The sequence below is a fragment of the Halictus rubicundus genome, chromosome 14 (genome assembly GCF_050948215.1).
Source record: "Halictus rubicundus isolate RS-2024b chromosome 14, iyHalRubi1_principal, whole genome shotgun sequence".
In the NCBI taxonomy this organism is placed as follows: domain Eukaryota; kingdom Metazoa; phylum Arthropoda; class Insecta; order Hymenoptera; family Halictidae; genus Halictus; species Halictus rubicundus.
In genome coordinates, this window is record NC_135162.1 from 1,836,211 (window position 1) to 1,861,984 (window position 25,774).

Here is a 25,774-nt window from a genome sequence, read left to right on the forward strand (position 1 = left end):
ATCTTTCATTCAATCAATTTTTTCTGGACAATTTTGACTGGAGGCACACACACGATTATGTTCTGTCTCATCGACACGGTCAGGTGGATTGTAGTAGTAGACTTTTGTCTATACATATAAGTCCACACAATCAAATTTTGCGGTTGGATCACCTGAAACACTTGCTTCCCCCACCAACCTCTCTTTCATACAGGGCACACCTTCGTCGCATTCGCTCGTGTCTTCACAGTGGGCGCTGTGGTGAGAACGGGTTTGCCTCAATTGAGGCAAACGTGCTCGGCACGTATTGAAACTCATTTGATGAACATAGTCGCCTGGTCGTCAAGAAAGTTGTTTATCGTGCGGAATTGTCAATTGATTCAATCCATTACATCTATCGCCGCAACCGCGCGACCGCAGTCTCCCGTGCGTCGCTCGTGCTTTCGGTGGTTCCTGTGATCAAGGCTCAATATGTTTTCACGTATATACCCAGACAGCCAAATTCCACCAACATTGCGCAAGATTTGTGCAACATGACCGCGGTTGGTCTACCCATCTGTTCCCGCAACTAAGCGCGGTACTGGCAGCAGAGCCTGCTAGCAGCAGATCCTTATAAAATACCACCATCTAGCGACGATTTTAGTGACTCTCAAGTCAATCTGCAATTTGTACCAGAGACTAAATAACGGTTTATTTAATTTTTCCGAAAAGAGTCATTCAAAAAATTTCAATTTTTATTCAAATGGAAGTCAGGTGTTAGTAGATAAATATTGCAGACTGTTTGGGACCCCGGAACGAAAATGGTGAGGAGTGGACTGTATGGAAAGTTCGAAAGGATCGGGGGCAAACACAGAAGGGAGGCCGGATTGGGAATAGGTGCAGGAAGCGCGAGCAGGAGGAGGGAATCAAAAGAAATATTGTGGAGACTGAGCACGTGGCTGTACAACCGTGATTTATTCTTCTGAATTCGCGTAAACTAATGCGGGCGCGCAATCGAGTCGAACCGGTGGTCGATTTCGAATGGCTACAATAAACGAGAGTTGCAAGAACTGGGCGCGATACAAAGCGTGTTAATCAGGCGGTTGGTAGAACGAGTCTAAGCGACGAGGTAATGCGAGCGATTAACGGTGATCCTCGGTAATCACGTGATCATGCGTCACGAGCGCGATACCGGGAATCAACAAAAACACGGGCGCGGCGTATCGCTCGACATCGGCGTCTTAACACGAAGTTATCTCTACGCTTAATCCTAAACACAGACATTTTTCGAAAAATAGTGATTAAAAAATTTTAAGATTTATCTATATGGTTACAAATAACCATTATGAAGGACTAAACTTTTTTCTGATCATTAGTAACTATTGTCGATGACGGAATTCATTCTTGGTTACGAATAACTGTTATTGACAACGAGAACCGTTTTCCGGGTAAATGTTTCTAAAAGGGGACTCAGCTCCGATGACCCAGCCCTTGAAATATGTTGTCAAGGTCGATATTCTGAGAAACTTCTGAGTCATTGCCCTCATACCGAAAATAAACGCCGCGCGCATCAAATGACGCGCGTTATTGTGTACTGTAAACAGTCGGTGACCAGGGGAATGAAGTGGCAAGTAAATACGCCGGAACGTACCTATGTTTACGATGATAAAGCCAGGCCCCGGAGGATGCGGGCCGGCTTTTTACGGAACGCGACGATACGAATAGCACTACGGAAGCTCGATTAACTTTTACGATTCACGGTTTACGATTAAAGATTTACGAATACGGACACGTTTTCTTTTACACTTGCGATTTTACTATTGTTATATCCGCCGCGTTATTTTAAATAAAGGGCAGATATTTTATACTCAACAATCCTGTTCATACATAAACTGAGATTACGAGTACAGTTCATTCTGCAAGTTTAAATATAGGATAGTCAAAAATAAAATATTAATAAGCTTGAATCAATTGTTCATTGGATAAATTCTGCTCATTACTTAAAAAAATATAGTAATCTCACCAATTTGAAGTTGGTTGGGATTAGGTTTGTGAGGGGGCGGCGGGACAATACATATAAAAATCCATGCGAAGTGCGGAATAGTGCAAGCGCAGTCGTGCCGCCGCGGCGGCCGGCCCTCTCCGCCCCTTCACGAATCTTATCTCAACCAACTTAGACTATACCTTCTGCTTGACATCCTGTATATGACTCTGTACATTTTAATTACTGTTCAGTGACAGCTTGTACAAGAATAAAGTGTGCATATAACCTGAAGGAACAGGGTTATATAAGGCGGGTGCCTTAGAATAAGTGTTCAAATCAGGTGTACGTGACTGAGTCGTTTCTTTACAAATAGAGTGATGTCGCGAGAGCGTCCGGGGTGGTTCAACTAAAACCGGCGATTCACTTCGACTCGCGGTTGAACTGTTATTGCGACTTAGCAACGACCGGACTAGACTCTAAGTGACTCGGCGGATAAGCGGCTGTGTCTAGACTTCGTGACTGATCTTCTCGCGTCGGTAGTCTCTGCCTTATATTCTCAAAAATGCTTGTCGGCTGATTGGTGGAAGTCCTTGCGGGGAACTTCCACCAATCCGTGCATTTTGCATAACACGCCCACGTTCCACGCCTCTCGTGCGTGAGAAGGGTGAGCGTGTCGTTCTGTTAAAAATCTAATGTTGGTGATGCAGCGGGGTGTCTTCCGGGCCCGTGCTAAGTGCGGTACGTGACTGCTGGCTTACGTCAATGGGCCCAGCTTTCCCGGGTGATAGAAACCAGGCACGCGTCGCTGGGACACTCTAGGCTGGAGACCCTTAGACTACCCAAAATTTATGGCGTCCACTTGCGTTATTGAGTTCGTCGCTAGGAACTACAAGGACACATCTGTCCGCTAAGTGGCCAAAAACGTTAAAGACGTTTTCTCACAAATAGCGTCTTATGCTGTGCAAACCATAAATCTTTCTTGGCGCTGGTGCGCTGAAGATTTCTCTTCCGGCGCCCAGCTAGCCGCTACAAACCTAAACAGGTCGTCTGCACTTAACTTCATTCCTAGAGGCTCCCTGATTTCTCATCAGGTTCGTCCACGTACCTGACTAACAAATTAAAACCATATTCTTTGGTTAATAACCCTTCGCCAGCCTCTCACGCTGCTTGCAGCCCTGGCTCGTAACAGCTCTTTAAACATTTACATGTATGATTGTAAATGCGCGCCCTCTATCGTTGTAACTGAAATGGCAGGAGTTGCAGGTACTAAAATCATTGCGAGATGGTGTAACAGATATTTCATAGTGTAGGGGCGCTGTATCAACTTTTCGCTGCAAATGTACTGCCTGTGTTTTGTAGCAGATTCTGCTGATTTTTTATTACTGCCTGGTTTGGCTGACTGGGTGGTGATCGCCGGTGACCTTTTTTCCGCGAGGGAAATGCATTACGCATCCCCCAACCCCCTGGGAGGGGAACAGGGGTATGTGGGACTCCCCGGCGGTGTGTGTAATGCCGGGTATATCCACTAAACACCACGGTGGCCTCCCGGTGGCCTCGCCTCCCTGGTTAATTGGGAGACGGTCGGGATCTCGAAATCGAATGCAATCGACCACCCCCCTAAAGTCGCCGGTGACCTGATTGCTGCCGACTGGTCGACAGTGCGTAACGGCTCTAAAAGAATGCCCGAATTATTTTTTGTATATTTACTTAATATTAGACCAATTTAATGTTACCATAAGATATTTATTTATATCACATCGTATCATGTATAAAAGATTTCTCGTCAAGTTCGTACCACTATATTTGATCGAAAGCTTACTGCCCGTGATAGTATTTAGGTAAAATTTTAACGAAACTATTTTCATGTAATATACAAATTCAGCCAATATTCAATATCAGTATGTCAAATATAATTTTAATTTTAACTCATCTTTCTTAGCTCAACATTCTCACAAGATATGTTACGGTAGAACTCATAACTTCGGGGCCAAGGGTAGCCACGTGACTTTTGCAGAGTCAGCAGTTCGGTAACTGCTGTATAATTTCCGTTCACAGCCTTGGGACACAGACTTAAGATCCGCTCTTGGTCTTGACCCAACGGGTCTTAAGTCTATGACTAAACTTGTCACACTTCTTGCTCTATATTATCGATATTATGAATTCTGACGTCAGAACGGGAGGAAAGTTTTTCGCTTTACTTCTCAGAGAATCAAGACAAAATCGAAACCAAAACACTTCGTGTAAAGGTTGACCAAGTTCCTCTCGCCTATCAAAGTTGTGATATGAAGGATGGACCACGTTCCTCTTGCCTATAAGGGCTGTGATATCGGGAAGGACCAATTCCCAGAGGCCAATGATTGTTGCACTTACATAATTCAAACTTTACAACCTAGGGAACTTGGCGTCGGCGCTGGCACTAGTATTTCGACTTGCATGAGAAAAATTTATATCCGGATAGATAGTATTATTAAAATAACAAATAATTTGCAAACAAACAAATGCATTAGCACTTTTAAAATTAATGAAATGAATAACGCATAACATAGTAAAGATAAAAATATACAGAACTCTCAAAATAGTTTGAAATTAAATAAACAAATTTGTAATGAGAAAACGGACTGTTCATCTACTTCTAGTAAATTAAACAATTTAATTTAGTCATTAAAGAGCGAAGTCAGAAATTATTATAATTTTAACAATTCATTAGATCAAAATGATTTCAAAGAATCATTTTTTATGAATGTTTTTAATTCAGAAGAAACCAAATCGAAAGACACAGATACATGTGACATTGAATTGACTAAAATTAATGAAGATACGAATATTAATTTTGAATATGAAAATTTAAATGAAAATAATGTACAAAAAAATGGACAGAATAATCATGAGAATGCTTCAGAGATTAGTACTGAAGAACATAATGAGCATGCACTTGGGAATCCGGGTATAAATTTTTCTCATGCAAGTCAAAATACTAGTGCCAGCGCCGACGCCAAGTTCCCTAGGTTGTAAAGTTTGAATTAGGTAAGTGCAACAATCATTGGCCTCTGGGAATTGGTCCTTCCCGATATCACAGCCCTTATAGGCAAGAGGAACATGGTCCATCCTTCATATCACAACTTTGATAGGCGAGAGGAACTTGGTCCATCCTTCATATCACTGAAGTGGATGGACCGGGGAACTTGGTCAACCTTTACACGAAGTGTTTTCGTTTGGATATCATGTTATTTTTGTAAGATATATGTATTTAAAAAAAAATTTTTTTAACGGCTGTATATCGGGAACGGTGCGTCCTACCGCAAAATTAACGAAATTTGCAAAAGGCTTAACCCGAGGCCTGTAGGGTATACCCAACCACATGACGTATGTAGTCTTTTGATTTAAAAAAAATATATATATATTCTTCGGGTTTTTCGATTTTTCCTGTTGGTTTCGATATAAAAGACAGCTGATTCCAAATTTTCAAGTTTCTAGCTTGTCTGGAAGTGGTTTAGAATTAACATGATCCTTCTCCTATTCCAAGAATTATGCGTTTTTGGCGTATTTATATCTCAAGTTCCAGGCTAGGTAGAAAGTTGCTTTTTACATGAGAGTTAGTTGATATTATATCTAGCTCACATACAAATTTTGGTGGTCCTCGGTTACGGGGAAAAGCGGCAGTGACGGTGCCAATATGGCTAAAAACCGCTTAACTCTGGTTCGAGATATACTACTCGGCAGCTTAGAGGGAGCGGGAGGGGAACTTGGTTCGCGCGCTGCCGCGCGCGTTGATATGGCTCAGTTTGTACATAGCTAGAGAAAGTTTTCATCCAGAAAACTCATCCAATGGCATCAGAATGCTTGGATTGAATACCTCTAATGCTTAAAAATTTTTGGTTCAGTGGGCCAATCATTGTGACAGAGAAGTTTCTTTCTTTACGTCATATTTTCCGATATTTCAAGGACCATCATCTTTTCCTTAAATGGAACGACGTATTTTGATTAGTATAACATTATAGCTAATGGAAAGACAAATTCGACCATTTCTAATATGTTGACCTTCACATGACCTTCAAAGGAGTTATTCTTCAAAAAGTATAACTTAACGTACGAAGTACATATTCATGCTTACCGTGCTCTACTAGAGTTCCGTTGATGTAAACACTGAAATATTGTCGAAAGACATCTCTTCTTTACAAAGTGCCGCAGCGTGCAGCACTTTGTGTCGTATTATATCAGTATGATTTCAGTCTCAGTTTCGTAAACTGAGTTCAACTGAGTTCGTACTCGATCGGTGAAAAATGTTGTATTGTAATCGTCCACTGCGAATGTAGCCAAACGCAGTACAAGCTCAATTACAATATGCAAGAACTCCTGATCGGAGACATACTCATTATTGGGCTGTTGATAACCCACATTGGCTTCGTGAAGTGAACACGAAAGGAAATACCATTTCTTGAAAATGCTAGACAGTACGGCAGTTTGTACAGAAGAGTCGTGTTTCGACAAGTTTCTGTATTTACATCAACGGAAGAGTACGGTAGAGCACGATAAGCATAAACATGGTCTTCGTACGTTAAGTTATGCTTTTTGATGAATAACTCCTTCAAAGGTCATTTGAAGGTCAACATATTATACATGGTCGAATTTGTCCTTGCATTAGCTATAATGCTATGCTAATCAAAATACGTTGTTCCATTTAAAAAAAAACGACGATGGTCCTTGAAATATCGGAAAGTATGACGTAGCGAAAAAACTTCTTTGTCTCAATAATTGTCTCGTTGAATCAAACATTTTTTTCCTGAAACATTTTTTCGTATTACTAAAAACAACGAAGATATTTTCGGTGAAAGTCTTAGGTGCCTCACCTTGTATATTGTATTTGTATGGAAATTATTATTGGGGATTGATTTATTCAATTAGAAACTCATTCTTATCGATTTCAAGTTGGCTAATTTTAATATCGTGCAACGAGTTACGTATGGGTTTTAAAGAAATATTCGAAATGTCGAGGCTATATTTATAATGTAAGTTTGTGTATGTTGGATTGCAACTTCAGAAGTAACTTAAAAAAAAAAAACAAAAATAAAACCGAAATTGTGATTCTAATTTTTGTTTTTCGTCTTATATTATTATAGATAATCATTTCTTATGGATAATCATTGCCCGTTACATAGATAAATTGACGTATTCGTATTAATATGTATATTACGAAAAACTTCTGAATAATTAGACAAAGCTAATTAATTGTACATATGAGCCGCTTAGTTGACAAGTGAATTATGTCCACTTTCTTAATATGGCACTATAGGAACTTTTATGTAATAACTTTCCCAAAAATTAGGAGGAAAATGTAGCTTTATTGTAAGAAAATCAATTGAAAATGTAGTATTTATGATAGTATAACTTGAAATAAATATCGCACATGTCCAAAACATTGGATTTAAGCCACTATTTCAGAAATGTTTGCGATCATTTCATTTACAAATAAACATGCACAATAGTCAAATAACATTTCACGTTATTTATCGATATTATTTTTGTGCTCTATTCTAGCCGGCATAATTTTAATAACGTGTAGCATTCAGAAATAATTAAAAACTGGCAAATAAAAATCTTTGATCATTTTAATTCTCACACATCACCAGACATTTTCAGAATCTGGAACTAAAATTACGTGGAAGAAAAATGTTTGGTCTCACTCAACTCGTAACGGTAAATCGGGTTCGTATACGTTAGCATCAAATATTGTCCTTTGGACTCGGAGCTATTTTCAGTCCAGAACTTTATTCTACTCGAAATCTTCGTCGACTTGGACCATTTTATAAGCAGGCAAAGTTGAATTGAACGCGTCAACTCACACTATACTTAATTTTTAGCAATTTCTTAAACGTAAACTAATTTAGTAACGTCCAAATTGTTTCGAGCTGTAGTAAAGTTACTTTTATTAGCGCCTCAAAGTCACCAGTCGAGTGCAAGGAGCCAAATCAGAGAACGAAGAAATTAAAAAATAAAAAAATAAAATTTTTTTTCAAAAAGGGCATTTGAAAAATACAGTAGTTTCTGCATAATTTAGGATTCGAAAGAGAAAACGAAGCAACAAAACGAAATCGAACTTGCAAACAACAGGACTACAATTATACAGCCAGGTTTCATTGACTAACATTCATTTGATGTGTATTCGAATTTGATACCTGATTCTTCGATGGAAAGCCGCTCCATCAGCCACTCGATGAGATCGTAACCTGTAACACGCAGGCAGTCTCATATAATATTCAGGCCATGTTAATCGTTTATGTTCACTACACGATATATGTACTGATTGTCCATCAGGAGATGGCAGTGAGAAACTTGTAGGTACCACGTGATATCCTTACTTCGCGCTACACGCCTTCCGCTATTGACTGAATCGCTTGACGAAGACAGTAAAGCATGTATTCAGTGTGACTGACCGTTCCCGCCAGAACCTAAGCGTAAGAGTGGGGTCCGCCGTCTGGTGTCAAGAGTGGGGCTCGCAGATCCCCCTGCACCCCACTGTCCAAAATCACTGCCATCTCCTAATAGAGGATCAGTAGCTAGTTACCGATGATACTCACCCATGAAAGCTGAGGGGATTGAGGTAAGAAATTGTTTTTGGCTGCGCACGGGTACCCCGTTCTTAGGGTCTTGCATCTCCCGCACCAGCCCCTCCATCTATAATTAATTTCGCAATTAATTAGTTTTATTCTGTAATGCAATACCATTTGAATACAAAGAACATATGTACATTGTTGGTTTCAAATTTTGAAAAGTGAAGAATAACAAATTTCTACGGTAAAAAGAAATTTCTTATTTTTAGAAGATCTGTTCGACATTCTTATGTTGCGTACGGAGAATACAGTCCGTTCGACTTACTCTCAAAAATCTTTCAAGGTGGTCTCTGGCAGGGAACGCCCTAGATAACATCAGCTTAATCTTTCATATAAAAACTAATCTGTAGTTTGAATTTATTGGAAATGACAAAAAATAAGGATGTGATCCTACGTGACCCAAGTATTCTAAGCAGACACCCCATTCCTTTCGGGGAAATATAAACCCGTTCATCGTGTAGTCACGCGTAGAGTTACGTCATGTCACATTCGTAAGAGTCAATTCAAAGTAACCATATAGAGTCCGCAAGATCGGTAACAATTCTATTTTGGCATTCTTCAATTACTCTTATACCCCGCATTGCTAGTGCTTCAACACCGAGCATTCTTAGGTAATAACACTTTTATTATACACTTTCAATTCAGTTCAATCCAATCGCGATACCAACACTTGTATCACACAATTTAACAGAATATAACTGTGATGTTTGGCAAATCGTGCAATCTGTAAATCCCTTAGCTATCGTCCAATGTCCTAATCTAGTAATTGAACGTTCCCACGCGATTGTATCACTTAAATCAGGGGTGCCTAACGCTGGCCCGAAGAGCTGTTGTGGCTGCTTCACCTCTTTGCCTGCACGGCGAGTCAGTCTCCACCATGTCCACTCCGATTATTGATTCAGCATGAGGCCCACGACCACCGCACCGACAGGTTGCTCACCAGTACTGCGTATACGTGTACATATACACAAGACCCTTGGTTGAAGGAAAGGTTGGAGAGGACATAGTGGGAACTGACTCACCGATCAGGCGAAAAAGGCAGCCACATCTGTTCCGCTGGCCAGCGTTACGCACTCCTGACTTAAATTATACTAGTTACTAATATTTTCTTTTGCGGGGATATGTGGGGCTCCCCTAGACCCTCGGACGCTCTGAAGTGTAGCGTAGCACACCTTGCATGTAAAAAAGATGCAAAAGATTAAATTTTAAGTTTATTAATAAATATTGTTGCAATGTTATAAATAAATTTGATATTGATAATTTTTATGTACACAAACTGAAAATAAATGCAAATTTCTTAAGTACTGCTGTCGAAATAGACTTTCAATTTGATCACTATAGTGACATGTATATATAAAAAAAAATTGTGTTACAAAAATCGTTAACAGGTATGGAAAGAGAGTGCCCGGAGGAATATCAGCACGTATAGCTTAACCATTTTTTTTTAAAGGGTGAGGGAAGAAGGGAAGCGTTTCTAAAAAAATATATTTAAAATAAATGGGAAGGGTAACCTACCGCCTTACGCAAGTGCTCTCTGGACACAGATGTTTCGGGAAGTACTTGCGTATACCTCCGTATACTTGCGTAATATCGCAGAAGGTGGCGACGGAGAGGGAGAAGGAGGCCAACCACCTCTCCGCCAGGAGAGTGGCCTCTAGGGGACGTCGCCCTAGAGGCCGGCGACCCCCGATTAGGGGTCGCAGACGTGATGGCGGCAGTGGGAGTAGCTAATACTCCCATCGCTAATACTCCCATGGGAGGGACTACTACAAGGTTCCCCCCAGGGGTGGGTCGGCCGCAGAGGCGGGGCTGCGAGAGCGTTTCGTCCCGTCCGCCAATGCGACTAGCCGGCCGCCCTCCGCATGGGGTGTCACGCGCTAGGTGGAAGGGGAGACGGGGTAAGCCGGAACTCGCCTTGATCCCTCCGTACCGCGTGCGGAGACCTCATCCCTCGGCCGGTTGGGAGATCCTCGGGGTTTCTCCACTCCCTGAGCGTGGGAGGGGTTCTCCGGGGGCAGCGGGCGACACGAGCTAGAACTTGCCCAGTCGAGCGTCTCTCGGGTGGGGGAACTCCGTGTGGGGGGCCCACGCGGGGTCTTACTAGAGTAGGATCACATGGGGGAGCTTCTCTCCCCTCCGGAATGGGGCCGTAGTTACCATGGTTCGGGGGATGGTCGGTTGCATTCGATTCTGAGATCCCGACCACTTTCCAATTAGCTCAGGGAGGCCACCGTGGGGTTTAGTGGGGAGTCCCACATACCCCCGTTTCCCTCACAGGGGGCTGGGGGATGCGTAATGCATTTCCTTTACGATAATAAAAAAAAAGAAATAAAAAAAGGCGTAATGAATTGAAAGGATACAAGATTCTTTTGTTTGCTCCATTATTTATATTATCCCCGAGATGAGATTTGTAATTCTATCAGCAACAGTGCCGTTGAAGAATATTAGTTTTACAATATTAGTTCTGGCCAATACGGTACGACGTGACATGGGATGGTAAGGGGGCTCTAGAGCCCCCTGAACGTGAGGCAGAAAAATACATAGTGTGATTAGTTTTCTGCTATGCGTCGTCTGTGATGCAATGCATAGACATAAGATCACTACAGCGCATCTTATGAGCTTTTCTGTCAAGGCCTCGGGGGGCTCTAAGAGCCTCCGCACGAAATGTTGACCACTCCCGCCGTGCGACCCTGGGACGTTGTCACGACCGATCTCCTAGGTCCGTTGCCGAGAACCAGCCAAAAGTACACCACACTGACTGAAGTACGCCCCGTTCGACATGCCACGGCCCAGCGGTCACCCGGGCCTTTGAAGAACTGATAATTATGCGGCATAGATGACCACGAGTGGTCATCACGTACAACGGAAGACAGATCGAGAGTCGTTGCAACGCTGCTGGTCACGGGGCGACCGGAATGATTCCAACCTCCGGAACGTATGGTCGCGATTTCGCGATGCACGGAACCGACCGATCGCCCACCAAACACCCCCGCGAGGAAGCCACCCGCACCGGGAAACCACGATCGCCCACCTACCGGACGCCAAACACCTCGCCCGCTCCGTCCAAGCACGAGCCACCGAGACGCAGCGCCGGCTCTATAACCTCCGTCGGTGAAAATGGAGTCCCCGATTTGGAGGTAACGTCATGCACCGGGAGTACCCCCTATCGGCCGCCGCCGACGACGTCTGCGCAACAGTAACACCGAAATTTTCGGGACCCGAAAAGAGACCGACAGTGGTCCTCGTAAAAGCCGACAGAGGACCACGCCACCGCGTCCACCTCCAGATCCTGAAACCATGTGCGGAGGAAGGGGAATTCTCTGAAAGCGAACCGTGGGACCCTATAAGTAGCGACAAACAGGAGAGCACAGTCAGTCGTAACCGAGATGCTGAAGCTAAAGCACCGGAAGCTGTCAGTCACCGGGCCGCAGCGATGCCGCTCACCCGAGAGCCAGCCGGCCAACGCAACGGAGGCCCGCACCCGACAGCGCCTGACCAACGGGACTATCCCATGCCCAAACCCCAGCCACCAACCACTCGTCGGGCCAATCCCAGCCAGGTGACCACCGGCCGAACTCCGGCCACCGCCACGCACGTCGCACGCAGCAAGCGCCGTAGACAGCCCGGCGCCGTAGACAGCCCGGCGCCGCAGAACATGGCCATAATCCAGACACCGGGGCTCCCGACCATCCAGACCGACCGCGTCCTAACAACGCCGTTTCCGCTATAGCCGCTGTTTCCGGGGCTGCCGCCTTAAAGGAGATTGTCTGCGTTGGCTAGCCTGAATGGGCAAGAACCGAAAAGTGAACGTCACAGCTCATGGTGCCAGGAACGCACCGCCTGTCGTCCAGAACGCCTCGCTCGACTTGGTTCCGCCACCCAACCAGCCTTCTGCCGACCAGCTGGCTGCTGATCGCCCCCCCCCCTTCAGAATAACAAAAGAGACACAGACCAGCCATCCATCGACAGTCGCCGCCGACAGAACTACCAGCCGGCGCACTCGTCAGCAGCTCCACCGCCCACCGATACTGACGAGCAACACGACTGCCACCTACTACCACCCTCGAGGACCTAGTCGCCTGAGAGGATCCGAGACAACCCGGAACCCCCGAAGTACGCCACTCCAGAGTGCGCATCGATCAGCGATACCGGACGCGGACCTCCCGCGCCTGGGTGACCCTCCGGTTGACCACCGATCAACGTTCGTGAATACAGATCCCTGGGAACAAGCGCACCAGCGAGGGCGACCCGGCCGCCAACCCGTAGGATAAGGGTGGGATTAAGTTGTACAGTTAGTAGTAGGTTAGGTTAAGTTGCACAGTTAGTAGTAAGGTTAAACAATACACGTAGGGGTAAGGCAAGAAAACCCCACGGGGAAGTGTCACGCCTGTATTAAAAAATGTATTAAAAAATCTGGGAATTAAAAATTTCAAAACATTTAACAATTTTATATTTGCATAAACAATTAAAAAAATTAAAAAGATTTTTTAACAAGTCAACGAATATTCAGATGATCGTTTAATAAAAATTATTGCGATTGTAAATTCTATACTTTAAATTATGAAGCAATATGCCTCTGAATTTCAACAGCTCCGGAAACCAGGAAAGAAACGACTCGAACGCTTTTAATACGAGCATCGACGGTTTTCGTATGAATATAATCCGGCAACATTGCACTTTTAAAGCTGACAACGCTGTAGAATCTAGCTTCCTCAGACACACACCTTTTGTGTTGCAACGTCATGTAACTCGCTAGCTAACCGTTCCATTCCGATAGAGTCCGCTATCGTACCTGAGAATTTTCCACAGACTTAACGGAAAGTTTGATGTCAATTCCTTTGGACCGCCATAGCGAGTAATGTATTACGCGTTTCTGACATGTAGGGGGGCCGCCATGCTGGTGTGTGCTTGGCGTCGCACATCGTTTGACGAGCGGAACCACTGGATGGCAGCATAAGCACACGGTGATGACGCTAACGTAGATTTGCAAGCGTGGTCGAACCGGAGCTCTCCCAACCAACCTGGACTATACCTTCTCCATGAGATCCCCCATAATATTCTCCATATTTTAATTACTGTTCTATCATAGCTTGTCCCAGAACAAAGTGTACTTGTAATCTAAGATTAACTAAACTTTCTTGCGAAACGGTATTATTGAGCACAGTCGAAGATAGAAGAAATCAACAGTAGCCGACTACTGTCGATACTTCTCACTACCGATAGAACATCCAAAACGGCCAATCCCATGAACACAAGCACATTTATATGGTTTCACCTCCACACGATTTACCCTACAATTTTTAAATTCTAAATTAAATTCTCTATCCCACTAGGCACGCGTCTGGTAATTGCGTTGGCAACGCCAACCGCGTGACGCGATAATCGACATAGGCGAAAGACCATTATGTCGAGTCCCTTTTGCGTTCCTTCAGTCACGAATATACACATATTCATCACTCTTTGTACGCTCCGTAGAGTTTAGTGCAGCTCGCCCCGAGCTGCCAATAAATACGTATTCTATTAAGTTTAATAGTGAGTCCTTGTTTATTTAATTGATGGGTTCCTGCAGAGTAGGCTGCAATGTTTAACTACTTTACTACGAGTAGCCCGCGCTATTCGTAGTTGGTATTTACCCCGCGGGAGACGAAAACCTACACACCTGTAGGGATATTGGCGCTGCCGCGCCATTCCCCTAGGCACGCGCCTAGAGAATATGCTCCGACGAGGTTGGCACTCTCAACCTCGGGCAATGCAGGCGAGAGAACCGCCTAATGTACTCTCTCGCTGCCGGACTCTCGATCGAGACAGACGTCTCGATCCTACGCTCTCGAAGTGAAGTCGAATAAAGTTGTTCTGTTACATACACGAGTTTATCACTATCGATAAAAAGTCTCCCAGCGGTTCTGTGCAGAGTAGGCTGCATCTTGGTTCCGCATTTATCCGCGGGACCCTTAAACCTACACACCGCGTATTTGTGCTGCCATCTAGCGGCTCCGCTCTATCAACGGCGCGCGACGGTTAGTGCATGCCAAGATGTCGGCACCCTTACTCGTCACAAACGTTTAAAATCTCTCAACTTTAATCATGCATAACTTTTGAGCCAGTGAACTCCTAACATTATAACTTCGATTTTTGGCATTTTCTCCTCAAGTATGTAATTCAGTCTCAACACCCAATAAGATGCAATTTCAATACCCGTTTGCTACTCAAAATTAGCTTCAACTTCTCGAATGCTACCTGTTCTTGCGATTCAAACACAAAGACATATTTTCTTAACAAATCTATATGAATGCCGGTCAACAAATGAATATCGGTATACAAATTTTCTAAAATACCCAGTCAAGGTCAGGAAACTCTCTTGTATAGGGTGTATGAAAAGCAATAATCATCCGATAGTCGTCCGTCCTAGAGATGAATATACACCTCTGAATCGGTGGACATTTGTAAAAGAAACTTGCCGCAAAATTGTTTATAACGAAGAAAATTGTTGTTAAAGGTTTTTTACATCGACACCTTCTACTCATCGAGAAGAGAAAAAGTTCGAAAGGAATCATATGCTGTAAACAAATAGTTATTGAGATATAAGCTGTTAAAGTCGTTGCAAAATTTGTTTATAATCGTGTGCGTGCCTGGAGACAGATGAAATTTAAAGGGACATTCGTCGCTAGGTCCGTACCAATTCATAGCCACCCTATTTCATTCGGTAAAACGCCACACTTTTACACAATCGCTAAACACTACACAACACACTTTACGAAATCGTGACAACGAAATGACCATTACTTTTTATACACCCTGTATATTCGGGTTTCGAGAAATTCATTACAGCTTTACTTTTATATTTGGACGGTTGAACGTTATCGTTTTCAACAATATGTCCGAGATACTGTACTGTAGATTGTAAGAAGTACCATCCATCCCAATTTATTAGCAACCCGTGCTTGCTGGCAACATCTAATACTAACTATTTTATTACACCACGATAACAATCGATGGAAAGTACTATTAAATCATCCATGTAAGTGAGTACTACCCCGACTGTAATGAACTCTACAAATACGGCATGTATAAGTTATGGAAAAACGGCTGGTGAAGTACACAATCAGACCGGGACCTTTAAAAATTCGTAATGTGCGTTACGTACAACCAGGGACTCATACCTGTATTATACCGGTATTTTTCGGTTGTATATTACGACTTTGTCACATAAAAGCACCGAGATTGATACATTGTATTCTTCTTTGAGGTCATGTTGCAATTTCCGATAAAGTGGAAGCTGAACGTAAACAAATGAAAGTTGGTTCATGAAATAGGTGGCGAAAACCTGCAGATGCATTATTACAGGGTATTCCAAAAATGTTGTACTTCATTGGTTACTCTCCGGTCACGGTTGCTTCGGAGAGTACCAGCACAAGATAGGGCGGTAGCCGACCACGCAGTGCCACCACTGCGACGAAGATGTGGACACGGCGCGGCACACCTTAGAGGAGTACCCGGCCTGGGCCGAGCCGCGTCGTGTCCTAAGAGTCGCAGTGGGCGGGTAGGACCTCTCGCTGCCGACCGTGGTCTATCACATGGTCGCCAGCGAGGGGACGTGGATGGCGGTGGCCTTCTTCTGCGAGGTTGTAATGACGCAGAAGGAGGCCGCCGAGCGGGCCCCTGAGAGGGACCCGAGCTCTGCGAGGAGAGTTTGGGCACGGGGACGTCCCCCGCGCCGACGAGTGTCCCCTACGAGGGGGTTGGCGAGGGGCGGGAGGGCGCGGGGGTCTCCCCCGCGCCAATTGGTGCCCCCGGGAGAAGGGGCGGAGTGGAATTGGCGCAGGGGAACTCCCCGGCCCCCTGGGCGGGGGGGGGGGGGGCATTGCTCCCCCCATGGTGTGACGACACTATAGCTTCCCCTTTGTGGTGGGGTGTCGGTACGCCCCTCCTCTATAGGGGAGATGGATTCGTGGGGGGTTGGGTAGGAAGGGTCGGGACGTGCCAGATCGCGCCTCCGACGGCCCTTCTTTCCGGTGGCGGCGTCTTCTTGCCTCGGCCGGGGCTGGTTCCTTCGGGACACCGGCTCCGAACGGGGCACGAAGACTCCGGGAGCTGTGAGTGGACCGAGCTGGGGCTCGGGAAGTCCAATCTGAAGGCTCCAGGGATGGGGATATCGGGCGGGTCCCTCCGCCCGGGGTCTTACAGCGTAGGTAATGGGAGGGGGCTCGCCCCTTTCCTGGTGTAGGATATTAGCTGGGAGGTGTCCTGTAGAATACTCGCGTGATCCAGGCACCTCCCCTTTAGCTTAGGTGAGCGTGAGGTTTTAGTGGGTAGTCTCTGGGAATCCCCCTCAGAGACAGCCCCACATAATCTCCCTGGGGAGAGCCGGGGTATGCGAAAAGCATTTCCTCACGAAAAAAAGGCGTCGCACGTCTAGACGGACTGGAGCTCCGGCTGATGAACCGGGGCTCCGTGGCCACGTGCGTGCGGTGGAATGGGTGGTTTATTGTCGATCTGAAATGGGCCACCCCCGCAGCCGTGCGCCGTGTGTCCGCTTGGCGGGTGGCCGAAGAGTGGGAGACTTTGTCGGACCATCGCCATGATGACATGTCACCATGCACGGAAGCAGCTGTGCGTGGGAGCAGCTGGATATGGATATTTTGAATGCCGCAGCTCTCGTCTACTCGTGGCTGGGAGCCAGGGAGCGCGGGGCGGATAAGGGGATGAAGTGATTCCGGGGTGTTATGGAGTCGCTGTGCGACGCCTCCAATACTCCGGGCCAAAGAACGCCTCCCGGAAAGGTCCGTGTAATGGTGGTCGGACACCACCTCTCGTGGTGGGGCGGCGATGAGGCGAGTGTAGTCGACCTGTACAGCAAGCACAGGTTCTGCAGCAAGCAATGGCTGTCGTCAAGTCCAAGGCCTGGGATGAGGTCCGACATACCCCTCATAGGAATCCATGGAGGCGCCTGTATAAGGCGCCCAGATACTCCCTTTGACGGAGCAGCTCGACCTCGAATAATAACCAGAGGCGGTTAATCCATCAACTGTCCCTGTTGATGGATTACTCCGAGGTCGCGCCGCAGTGAAAGGGTTAAGGGCATTATCGGAGCGGACCTCTCGCTGCCGGCCGTGGTCGACCACATGGTCGGTAGCGAGGGGCCATGGAATGCGGTCACTTCCTTCTGCGAACAAGTAATGTCGCAGAAAGTGGCGGTGGAGAGGGACGCCGACCCCCTCTCCGCCAGGAAAGTGACCTCTAGGGGACGTCCTCCTAGAGGCCGGCGGCCTCCGGTTAGGGGTCGCAGACGTGATGGCGGTGGTGGGACTAACTAACACTCTCATCGCCGCCATAGGGGAGACTACCACAAGGCTTCCCCACAGGGATGGGCTGGCCGCAAGGACGGGCCCGGAAGAGCGTCTCACCAATGCGACTGGCCGGCCGCCCTCCGTACCGGGCGTCACGGGCTGGATGGAGTGGGAGGGGACTGGGTGAGCCGGAACTCGCCTTGGACCTTCCTTACCGCGTGCGGAGATCTCCGAGCGACTCTCGGGTGGAGGGGCTCAGTGTGGGTGGCCCACGCGGGGTCCTACTAGACGGGGTCCGGGATCTACTAGGATCACATGGGGGTAACTTCTCTCCTCTCGGTATGGGGCCGTAGTTGCCAGGGTGGTGTAGTTGTAGGGGGGGGGTGGTCGGTTACATTCGATTTCGAAATCCTGACCGCCTCCCAATTGGCTCAGTGAGGTCACCGTGGGGTTTAGTGGGAATACCCGGCATTGCACACAACGCCAGGGAATCCCGCATACCCCCGTTCCCCTCCTATGGTGTTCGGGGAATGCGTAATGCATTTCCCTCACGATAAAAAAACGGTTCGGTCAATATAAACACTAAAATATTGTGGAAAGACATCTCTTGTTTACAAACAGCCGTACCGTGCAGTACTTTGTGTCATATTGTATTAGTATGATTTCAGTCTCATTTTCGAAATGTCGTATTCGATTGGTGGAAAATGTAATATTGTAATCGTCTACTGAGAATATAGACAAACTGCAGTGCGAGTTCAATTACAAATATGCAAGAACATATCTTGATCGGAGACTTCCTAGTGTTGGAACTATCAGTAGCGTCTTCAAGCTCTTTCGAGATTTCGAAGTGTAGAGAAGCAGAAACGTGTACGAAATAAACCAAAAACGAATGTAAATAATGAAATAAATATTTTAGATTCTACAGTTAATAATCCATACATTAGTACACAGCGAAATGCTGGACAGTCAAATCTTAGTCAGAGAAGCGTGTTAAGAATTCTATACCGACATAAACGGTTCTGGGGATCAGGTAGCAAACCCATAAGATGGTCAGCACTTGGCCTTTGTTGAGAGCATCTCGATCGCCTCTCAAGTGGCCTTCCGGTGGACTCACACGTGTATAGATACCGAAAACGGGCCCTGTTTACTGTCCAGACCGTCACCGGGAAATATGACTTGACCTTAAATCACCACTGCCATTTTGAATACATTATTGGTATTGCTAGACAGTACGTCAATTTGTAAAAAGAAATGTTTTTCAACAATGTTTTAGTCTTTACATCAACGGGACCCTGGTAGAGTACGGTAAGCATAAACATAGTATTCGTACGTTAAGTTTTGCTTTTTGAAGAATAACTCCTACGAAGGTCATTTGAAGGTCAACATATTATGCATGATTGAATTGGTCTTTTCATGATCTATAATGCTACAATAATCGAAATACGTCGTTCCATTTGAAAAAACGACGATGACCTTCAAATATCGGAAAATATGACCTAGAAAAAAAATCTTCTTCGTAACCATAATGGCCCTAATGAACCGAACAATTTTTGCTCGTAACATTTGTTCATATTACTAAAAACTTCGGAGATATTTTCGGTGAAATTCTAGGTGGTGCACCCTGTATTGTATGTACGTATTGTACACGGTGAAGTTATCGAAAAGCTACAACCTCACCGATTTGGAGTTGTTTGGGGTTAAGGTCGTGAGGGTGCTGCGAGGGCTAGAGCATACATACAAAAATCCATGCAATATGCGGAACCTCAACCAACTTCAAACTTCGGTAATAAATTTCCTTTTGTTAATAACTTTTGAATGAAATAGGAGCGACGACTACAACCGTTTATCTACTACCCAAGATAGTGTCCTTGACAGCATTTGTCAATATCAAAGGCTATTCTTTTGTTAATAACTTCTTAATAAAAAAACGGACGGCGGTTAAAACCTTTTAGGGTTACTGGCATAAGTGCTCTTGACAACACATGTCAAAGCCAAGGTCATCGGAAATACCTCCCCTAAAGTAAACATTTACCGATCATATATGAAGCAAACTGACAATCCATCCTTGTCCCTGAAGGATTAAGGGCTGTATGAATCTAACCATCCCTGAGGTAACAATCTAGAAACGGGGTTTCTTAGCGATTTTAATAAGCTTTAAATATGTTATCTGGAGCGTGTTTCTGGCCAAATTTTCCCTATACATGTGAAGGAACTGGGTTACCGTAGGCGGGTGCCTTCAAATAATGTTCAAATCAGGTTCGTGGCTGAGTCGTTTATTTATTAATAGTGATGTGAAGTCGCGATAGCATCCGGGGTAGATCGATTAGCGCGAGTGTAAATCTACCGGCTGTGACTTAACAGCGACTGTATTCTAAACTGACTCGGACTGAACTGTAGCTATGACTTGGCGGAGAATCGGCTCTGACTAGACTGGAGAACCCGCGTCGGTAGTCTGCTGCCTTAAATCTCAAAAATGCTTGTTGACTGATTGGTGGAAGTCCTTGCGAGGAACTTCCACCAATCCGTGCATTTTGCATAACACGCCCACGTTCCACGCCTCTCGTGCGTGAGAAGGGTGAGCGCGTCGTTTTGTTAAAAACTAATTTTGGTGATGCAGCGGGGTGTCGTCCGGGCCCAGTGCTAAGTGCGGTACGTGGCCGCTGGCTTACGTCAACGGGCCCAGCTTTCCCGGATGATAGAAACCAGGCACACGTCGCTGGGACACTCTAGGCTGGAGACCCTTCGACTACCCAAAATTTATGGCGTCCACTCGCGCTATTGAGTTCGTCGCTAGGAAGTACAAGGACACATCTGTCCGCTAAGTGGCCAAAAACGTTAAAGACGTTTTCTCACAAATAGCGTCTTATGCTGTGTAAACCATAAATCTTTCTTGGCGCTGGTGCACTGAAGATTTCTCTTCCGGCGCCCAGCTAGCCGCTACACATGTTACCGCCGTTCGACTTTAGTTTCCGAGATGTTTGTAAAAAAACTGTTAGGTCTATTACAGCAAACACTGCCATTTTAAACGAATTATGATTAGGTCTAGGTTTGGTCTGGGTTATATAGCATACATGATGAAATATATTAGTAAATTTATACAAATATAATTCAAAATTAATTTCAATTTAATTTAAATCTAACTCATTTCATCTCAAGCAGTTGATGCGAGGGAAGAAAGTGTAAAACATATTGGTATAAATATCTCGTACACTAAATCTGAGCGGCTGTAACATGTATAGGAAAAAAGTTGTTCAGACTAATATCCTTAATAATATATTTCAAGGTCCTTAAAATCGGCGAGGTCGTTTCTATCCCAAATAATTACCAAATCGGAAGAAAATGTTATATAATGAAGTTTTGCGACAAATATTATAATACGAACTTATTCAAGTAAGCATTGTACATTGTCATAAAATATTTAATATTAATATTTAATCTATTTGAATACGGAACGCTCTCACGATAAGGGCGTTTGGGTCGGTAGATACAAGATTGAACTACTAACTATAAATTAGCAAATGTTCATTGCATCAAATGAGCATCTGATTAAGCGAACTTACAATTAGTTCAACAACTGTCTCAATTTTCCTAATTGTCTTAACAACTATTCCACTTTGCTATTGTGAAGCTGTACAGTATTATCTCCGTAACTGTCGCAAAAGTGTCTACCGTAACTGTTAAAATTGTGTCCCCACTAGTGGGGGGGGGGGAGTCTTCTTTGGAACCAGTCAAGCGGTATACACGCTCAGTGAAACTCACACTAATAAAAGCAAAGCATAGGATTGCAACTTTTCTAATTTTTTACCTTTTTTTAATAAAACGTTTACCGCTCTATTCATTTAATTTTTTAATTAAATTGGCACAAAACACGATATCGTTACGATCATAATTACTTGTACAATAAGCGATTAGAGTTTCGGGCGTGAATGGGGGTGGCGAACGGAAAAGAAAGAGAAGCAGAGAGTGGAAGCGTCGAATCTCTGTCCCTCTTTCTTTCTCAATCGCTATGCTTTTCTACGTATGGCACACTACACAGAACAGTGCTGGGCACGTTTGTCTCAATTGAGGCAAAACCGTCCTCACCATAGCGCCCATTGTCCCCTTCCAGTAAGCGCCGGTATCGTGGGACAACGAAGACGCAAGATGCCAGCAAACGCGAAGAAGATGCGCGCTGCATAAAAGAGAGCTTAGTGGGGGAAGCAAGCGTTGGAGGGGCCCCAACTGCGCCCAGCACTCACATAGGATGTAACACCTCTACTATATGGAACCATCGCTCGGCAGACTCGACAACACGACAGTTACGGAGATACTACTGTACTGCGATTCACACGATGTATCCAATATACCAGTAAAGTTTAAAGTTTCTGTTGAATCGGGATCTTAGCAAGCGTTAAATTCAGCAGAAGAATAAAAGCTTGTCGATACGATGAATTTGTTACCTTATCGAAGGCGCAAGGCCTATGAACACGTGGCTCCTTCTCCTTCTGTTGTTGATTGCTAGAGGCCTCCATCGCGATCGTGGCGGCCCTCTGCGACGCTGGCAGGAGCAGTGGTGATATTGATGGCGGAGGGGGCTGGGGAGCTGGGCCGGAGACGGGTCTACCCGAACTCCATGGGGCTCTGGCCCCATCCCATCACTCCAGTCACCCCCGCACGCCCACTGAAAAATATATAAACAAAATCATTGATTAATCTATAAGTACTCTGAGATGTACAGTACAAAGTGTATATAAAATACGTGTTATGATTACCATAGCATGATTCTACAATCTCTGGATCGGTGGAAATATATAAAAAAATTTTGCCGCAAAAATGGCCACCTAGATTTTTAAGGTCAAATTATTTTGATTGCATCGTATAGTACTCATCATGGGGAACAAAAATCTCACAGGATCATAGGTCGCAAAAAGAACCGTTCTCTTGTAAAACAACTTTAAATTTTCGTAAACTACATATTGTATTCCTACAGATGAGCAGTACAGCGAATTCGCGTTTTATGTCAGCAGCCCGAGTCTTGTCATCCTTTAAGTTAAAAATCCTTTAAGTTAAATATTCTTTGATGCAGTGCTGACCGTAGAAAAAGACAGCGAAGCACGAGAACTTTTTTATTTTTTTATGGTACTTTCACCAACATATTCGTGGCATTTTTCTAATGAAAATGATACCAAATATAATACCATTTCGATGATATTTACTTGTGTAAAGAACGATGAAAGTTTCGGACGCAAAGAAAGACAGCGTATGGGAAAGAAAAGAAAAGAAATAATAATCAAATCAAATGGGAGTACCTTGAATATTTGGTAAATGTTCAAGAAAGAGAGGTATTGCATTTAGGCACGAAAATAACAGAAAAACATCTTAATTGGTTTAAAGAAAAGATGAAAGTGAAACTTGCAGCGTAAATATTTAGTTTAAGGGGGGCGGACCGACCGAACCTGACCCCGACAAAATAATGATCGTCACGCTATGAAAGAACGGCCGCAAGAAGAAGCTAAATATTAAGATTTCTGTCCAGTAGGGGAGCTAGGAACGTTTTCCACAGTTCAGTATCAATAAAATTAAAAAAAAAAAAGTTCAGTATCGAGCAACATACTGTATTGGTAAAACAGAGGCCTATAGGAGCATGCGCGGCGCGACAACGTGGATGGCGCTGTCGTAGCTTCGTTCGAATAGCCGTGCCGCGGCACACTCACACACCGCCTGGTCGGCGTGTACGTGTGCCTACGCCGATCGCAAGACTCCGGGATGCCTGGAAATATTTCCTAATAATGCAGAGACGGAGGAGAGGGTAGTTTTAGGAGAGAGAGAGAGAGAGAGAGAGACAATTTTCACTTTTAAACTGCTCATTGCAATATTGAAGCTTACAGACAAATTTTGTGATCGGATTTGAAGTCAGCGTGATAAAATCTACGAGAAAAGATGTACAGAATGTCAAAAAAAATCTAACCGTGCATGGCATTGGATAAATCACAATTTTGTTTAAATATTCCAAGTTTATTTTCAAAGTTAAAACATGTTTGTACCATAGTCCCTCTATTTTTCCCTTATTTTGCAATATTTTAACTTCTAAAAAAAAATCATAGCTCTATCCCATTTCTATCGACAGTTCTTTAAATTGTAATTGTAAATTTGTATTTGTTTGTTTCTTGTCTTCAGATTTGACATCTAAAGTAACAAAAATATGATAAATTTTGTTTACTTTTTTATGCGCTTCGTGGCATAAAATTTCATTTTGAATATAATTTTCTTTCTGAGAGGAAGTAAATTTCGGCTCATTTTCTTTTTAAAAGAAGTCCTGGTAATATATGTATAAAATTATTATAATGTTAAGAATAAACTGATTCAATTTAATATAAATCAAATGATTTCCCTAGCTTTTGCATACACGTGACCGCCGTTCGAGTTTCATTTCAGAGATATTAGCGAAAAACTGCAAAGGTAATGTGACAACGAGTCCTGCATATATTTACGCGCCCGTGGCAATGTACGTGTTAGCATGTGTTGGTCGGCTGAATCGGGCTCATGCAGAAATCAGTTTCACGAAACGCTTGTACATTTACGGGATTGATGACATGGCAACAGTGAGGCGAAGGATGATATGTGGCAACCATGTCTAGTCGCTAGCTTTCTCTCTCAATTTTCGTTTCTCTCTTCCGCTACTACTCAAGTCGGCATTTTCCAAAGTTTTATATATGTATACAATATATCAAACCGAGAAGTTAGCCGCGTCGTCTTAGTGATGACGATACAACGAAGAGCATTCGGCGCGATGTCTCGATATCGTAACATATCGATACTCGTAACACTATATTTGACAAAGTGCGAAGTTTCTGTCAAAATCAAAGAACTTTCGATAGAAATGAGATAGAGCTATGGTACAAACATGTTTTAACTTTGAAAATAAACTTGGAATATTTAAACAAAATTGTGATTTATCCAATGCCATGCACGGTTAGATTTTTCTTGACATTCTGTACAATCTTTTCTCGTAGATTTTATCACGCTGACTTCAAATCCGATCAAAAAATTTGTCTGTCACCTCAGGATTTTGGAAAAAATCGATTTATGCGAAAAGAAACTAATGAAATCACAATTTTTCCGTTGAAATGATTTCGTAACCCTCTGGTTATTTTGGTTCAGAGGCCAAAATGTGAATTTCGCGAGGCGTTCGAAACAAGCGTGGCGTCACGAGACGCTCATGCTCCTGCAGGCCTCTCTGGCGGACAACATGCTGCGGAATATTGCTAATCATTTCTGGATGATGCAAAAGTAGGACTGCTGAGGAACTTTCCCGCCTAGATTGAACTTTTATCTAGCTCTTTTCACTATGGAAAAGTCCTGTCTCTGCATTATTGGGAAATATTTCCAGGCATCCCGGAGCCTTGCGATCGGCGTAGGCACACGTACACGCCGACCAGGCGGTGTGTGAGTGTGCCGCGGCACGGCTATTCGAACGAAGCTACGACAGCGCCATCCACGTTGTCGCGCCGCGCATGCTCCTATAGGCCTCTGTTTTACCGATACAGTAACTGCTGACGATGAGAGAGATCGAGAACAGAGTACAGCGCTCGTAGCGAAAAATGCCGGAACTATATTTTGATGAAATACTCAATGATCCAATTTTTGTGGGTTCCCGCAATTATTTGATTAATACGTAAGCATACAACGTGATTGGCGTTGCATTGAGATCCTATATGTTCCCGCTAGGCGGGAAAGGTACTACGAACTCCATACGAGCTCGAAATCTCTCGATATTTACGATAATGTCACTCGACAACACACGAAATCAGCATGCTGCTGAATATTGCAAATTACGGCTAAAAAACGCAAAAGTAGGACTTCTGAGGACCTTTGCCGCCTAGATTAAACTTTTATCTAACGCTTTTGACTACAAAACCGTACTATCTTTGCATTATTAAGAAATAAGAACGGGAATC

At 44.3% G+C, this 25,774-nt stretch overlaps 1 protein-coding gene and 1 long non-coding RNA gene across 3 annotated transcripts in view; one reads left to right on the forward strand and one right to left on the reverse strand.

The window, feature by feature from the left end:
* Positions 1–25,774, forward strand: part of LOC143360820 (uncharacterized) — a 283,741-nt gene that overhangs the window by 125,623 nt on the left and 132,344 nt on the right. The gene's annotated exons all lie outside the window — the stretch shown is intronic.
* The window catches only part of LOC143360806 (regulator of G-protein signaling 11), a 188,860-nt gene that overhangs the window by 122,055 nt on the left and 41,031 nt on the right, over positions 1–25,774 (reverse strand). For both annotated transcript variants that reach the window (XM_076799940.1, XM_076799939.1), the window contains exons 2-4: positions 22,277–22,497; positions 8,518–8,614; positions 8,116–8,166 (exon numbers count right to left, since the gene is read on the reverse strand). In XM_076799940.1, coding sequence (XP_076656055.1) covers positions 8,116–8,166; positions 8,518–8,614; positions 22,277–22,348 — 220 coding nt within the window. In that variant the 5' untranslated portion in view covers positions 22,349–22,497. The remainder of the gene's footprint in view (positions 1–8,115; positions 8,167–8,517; positions 8,615–22,276; positions 22,498–25,774) is intronic.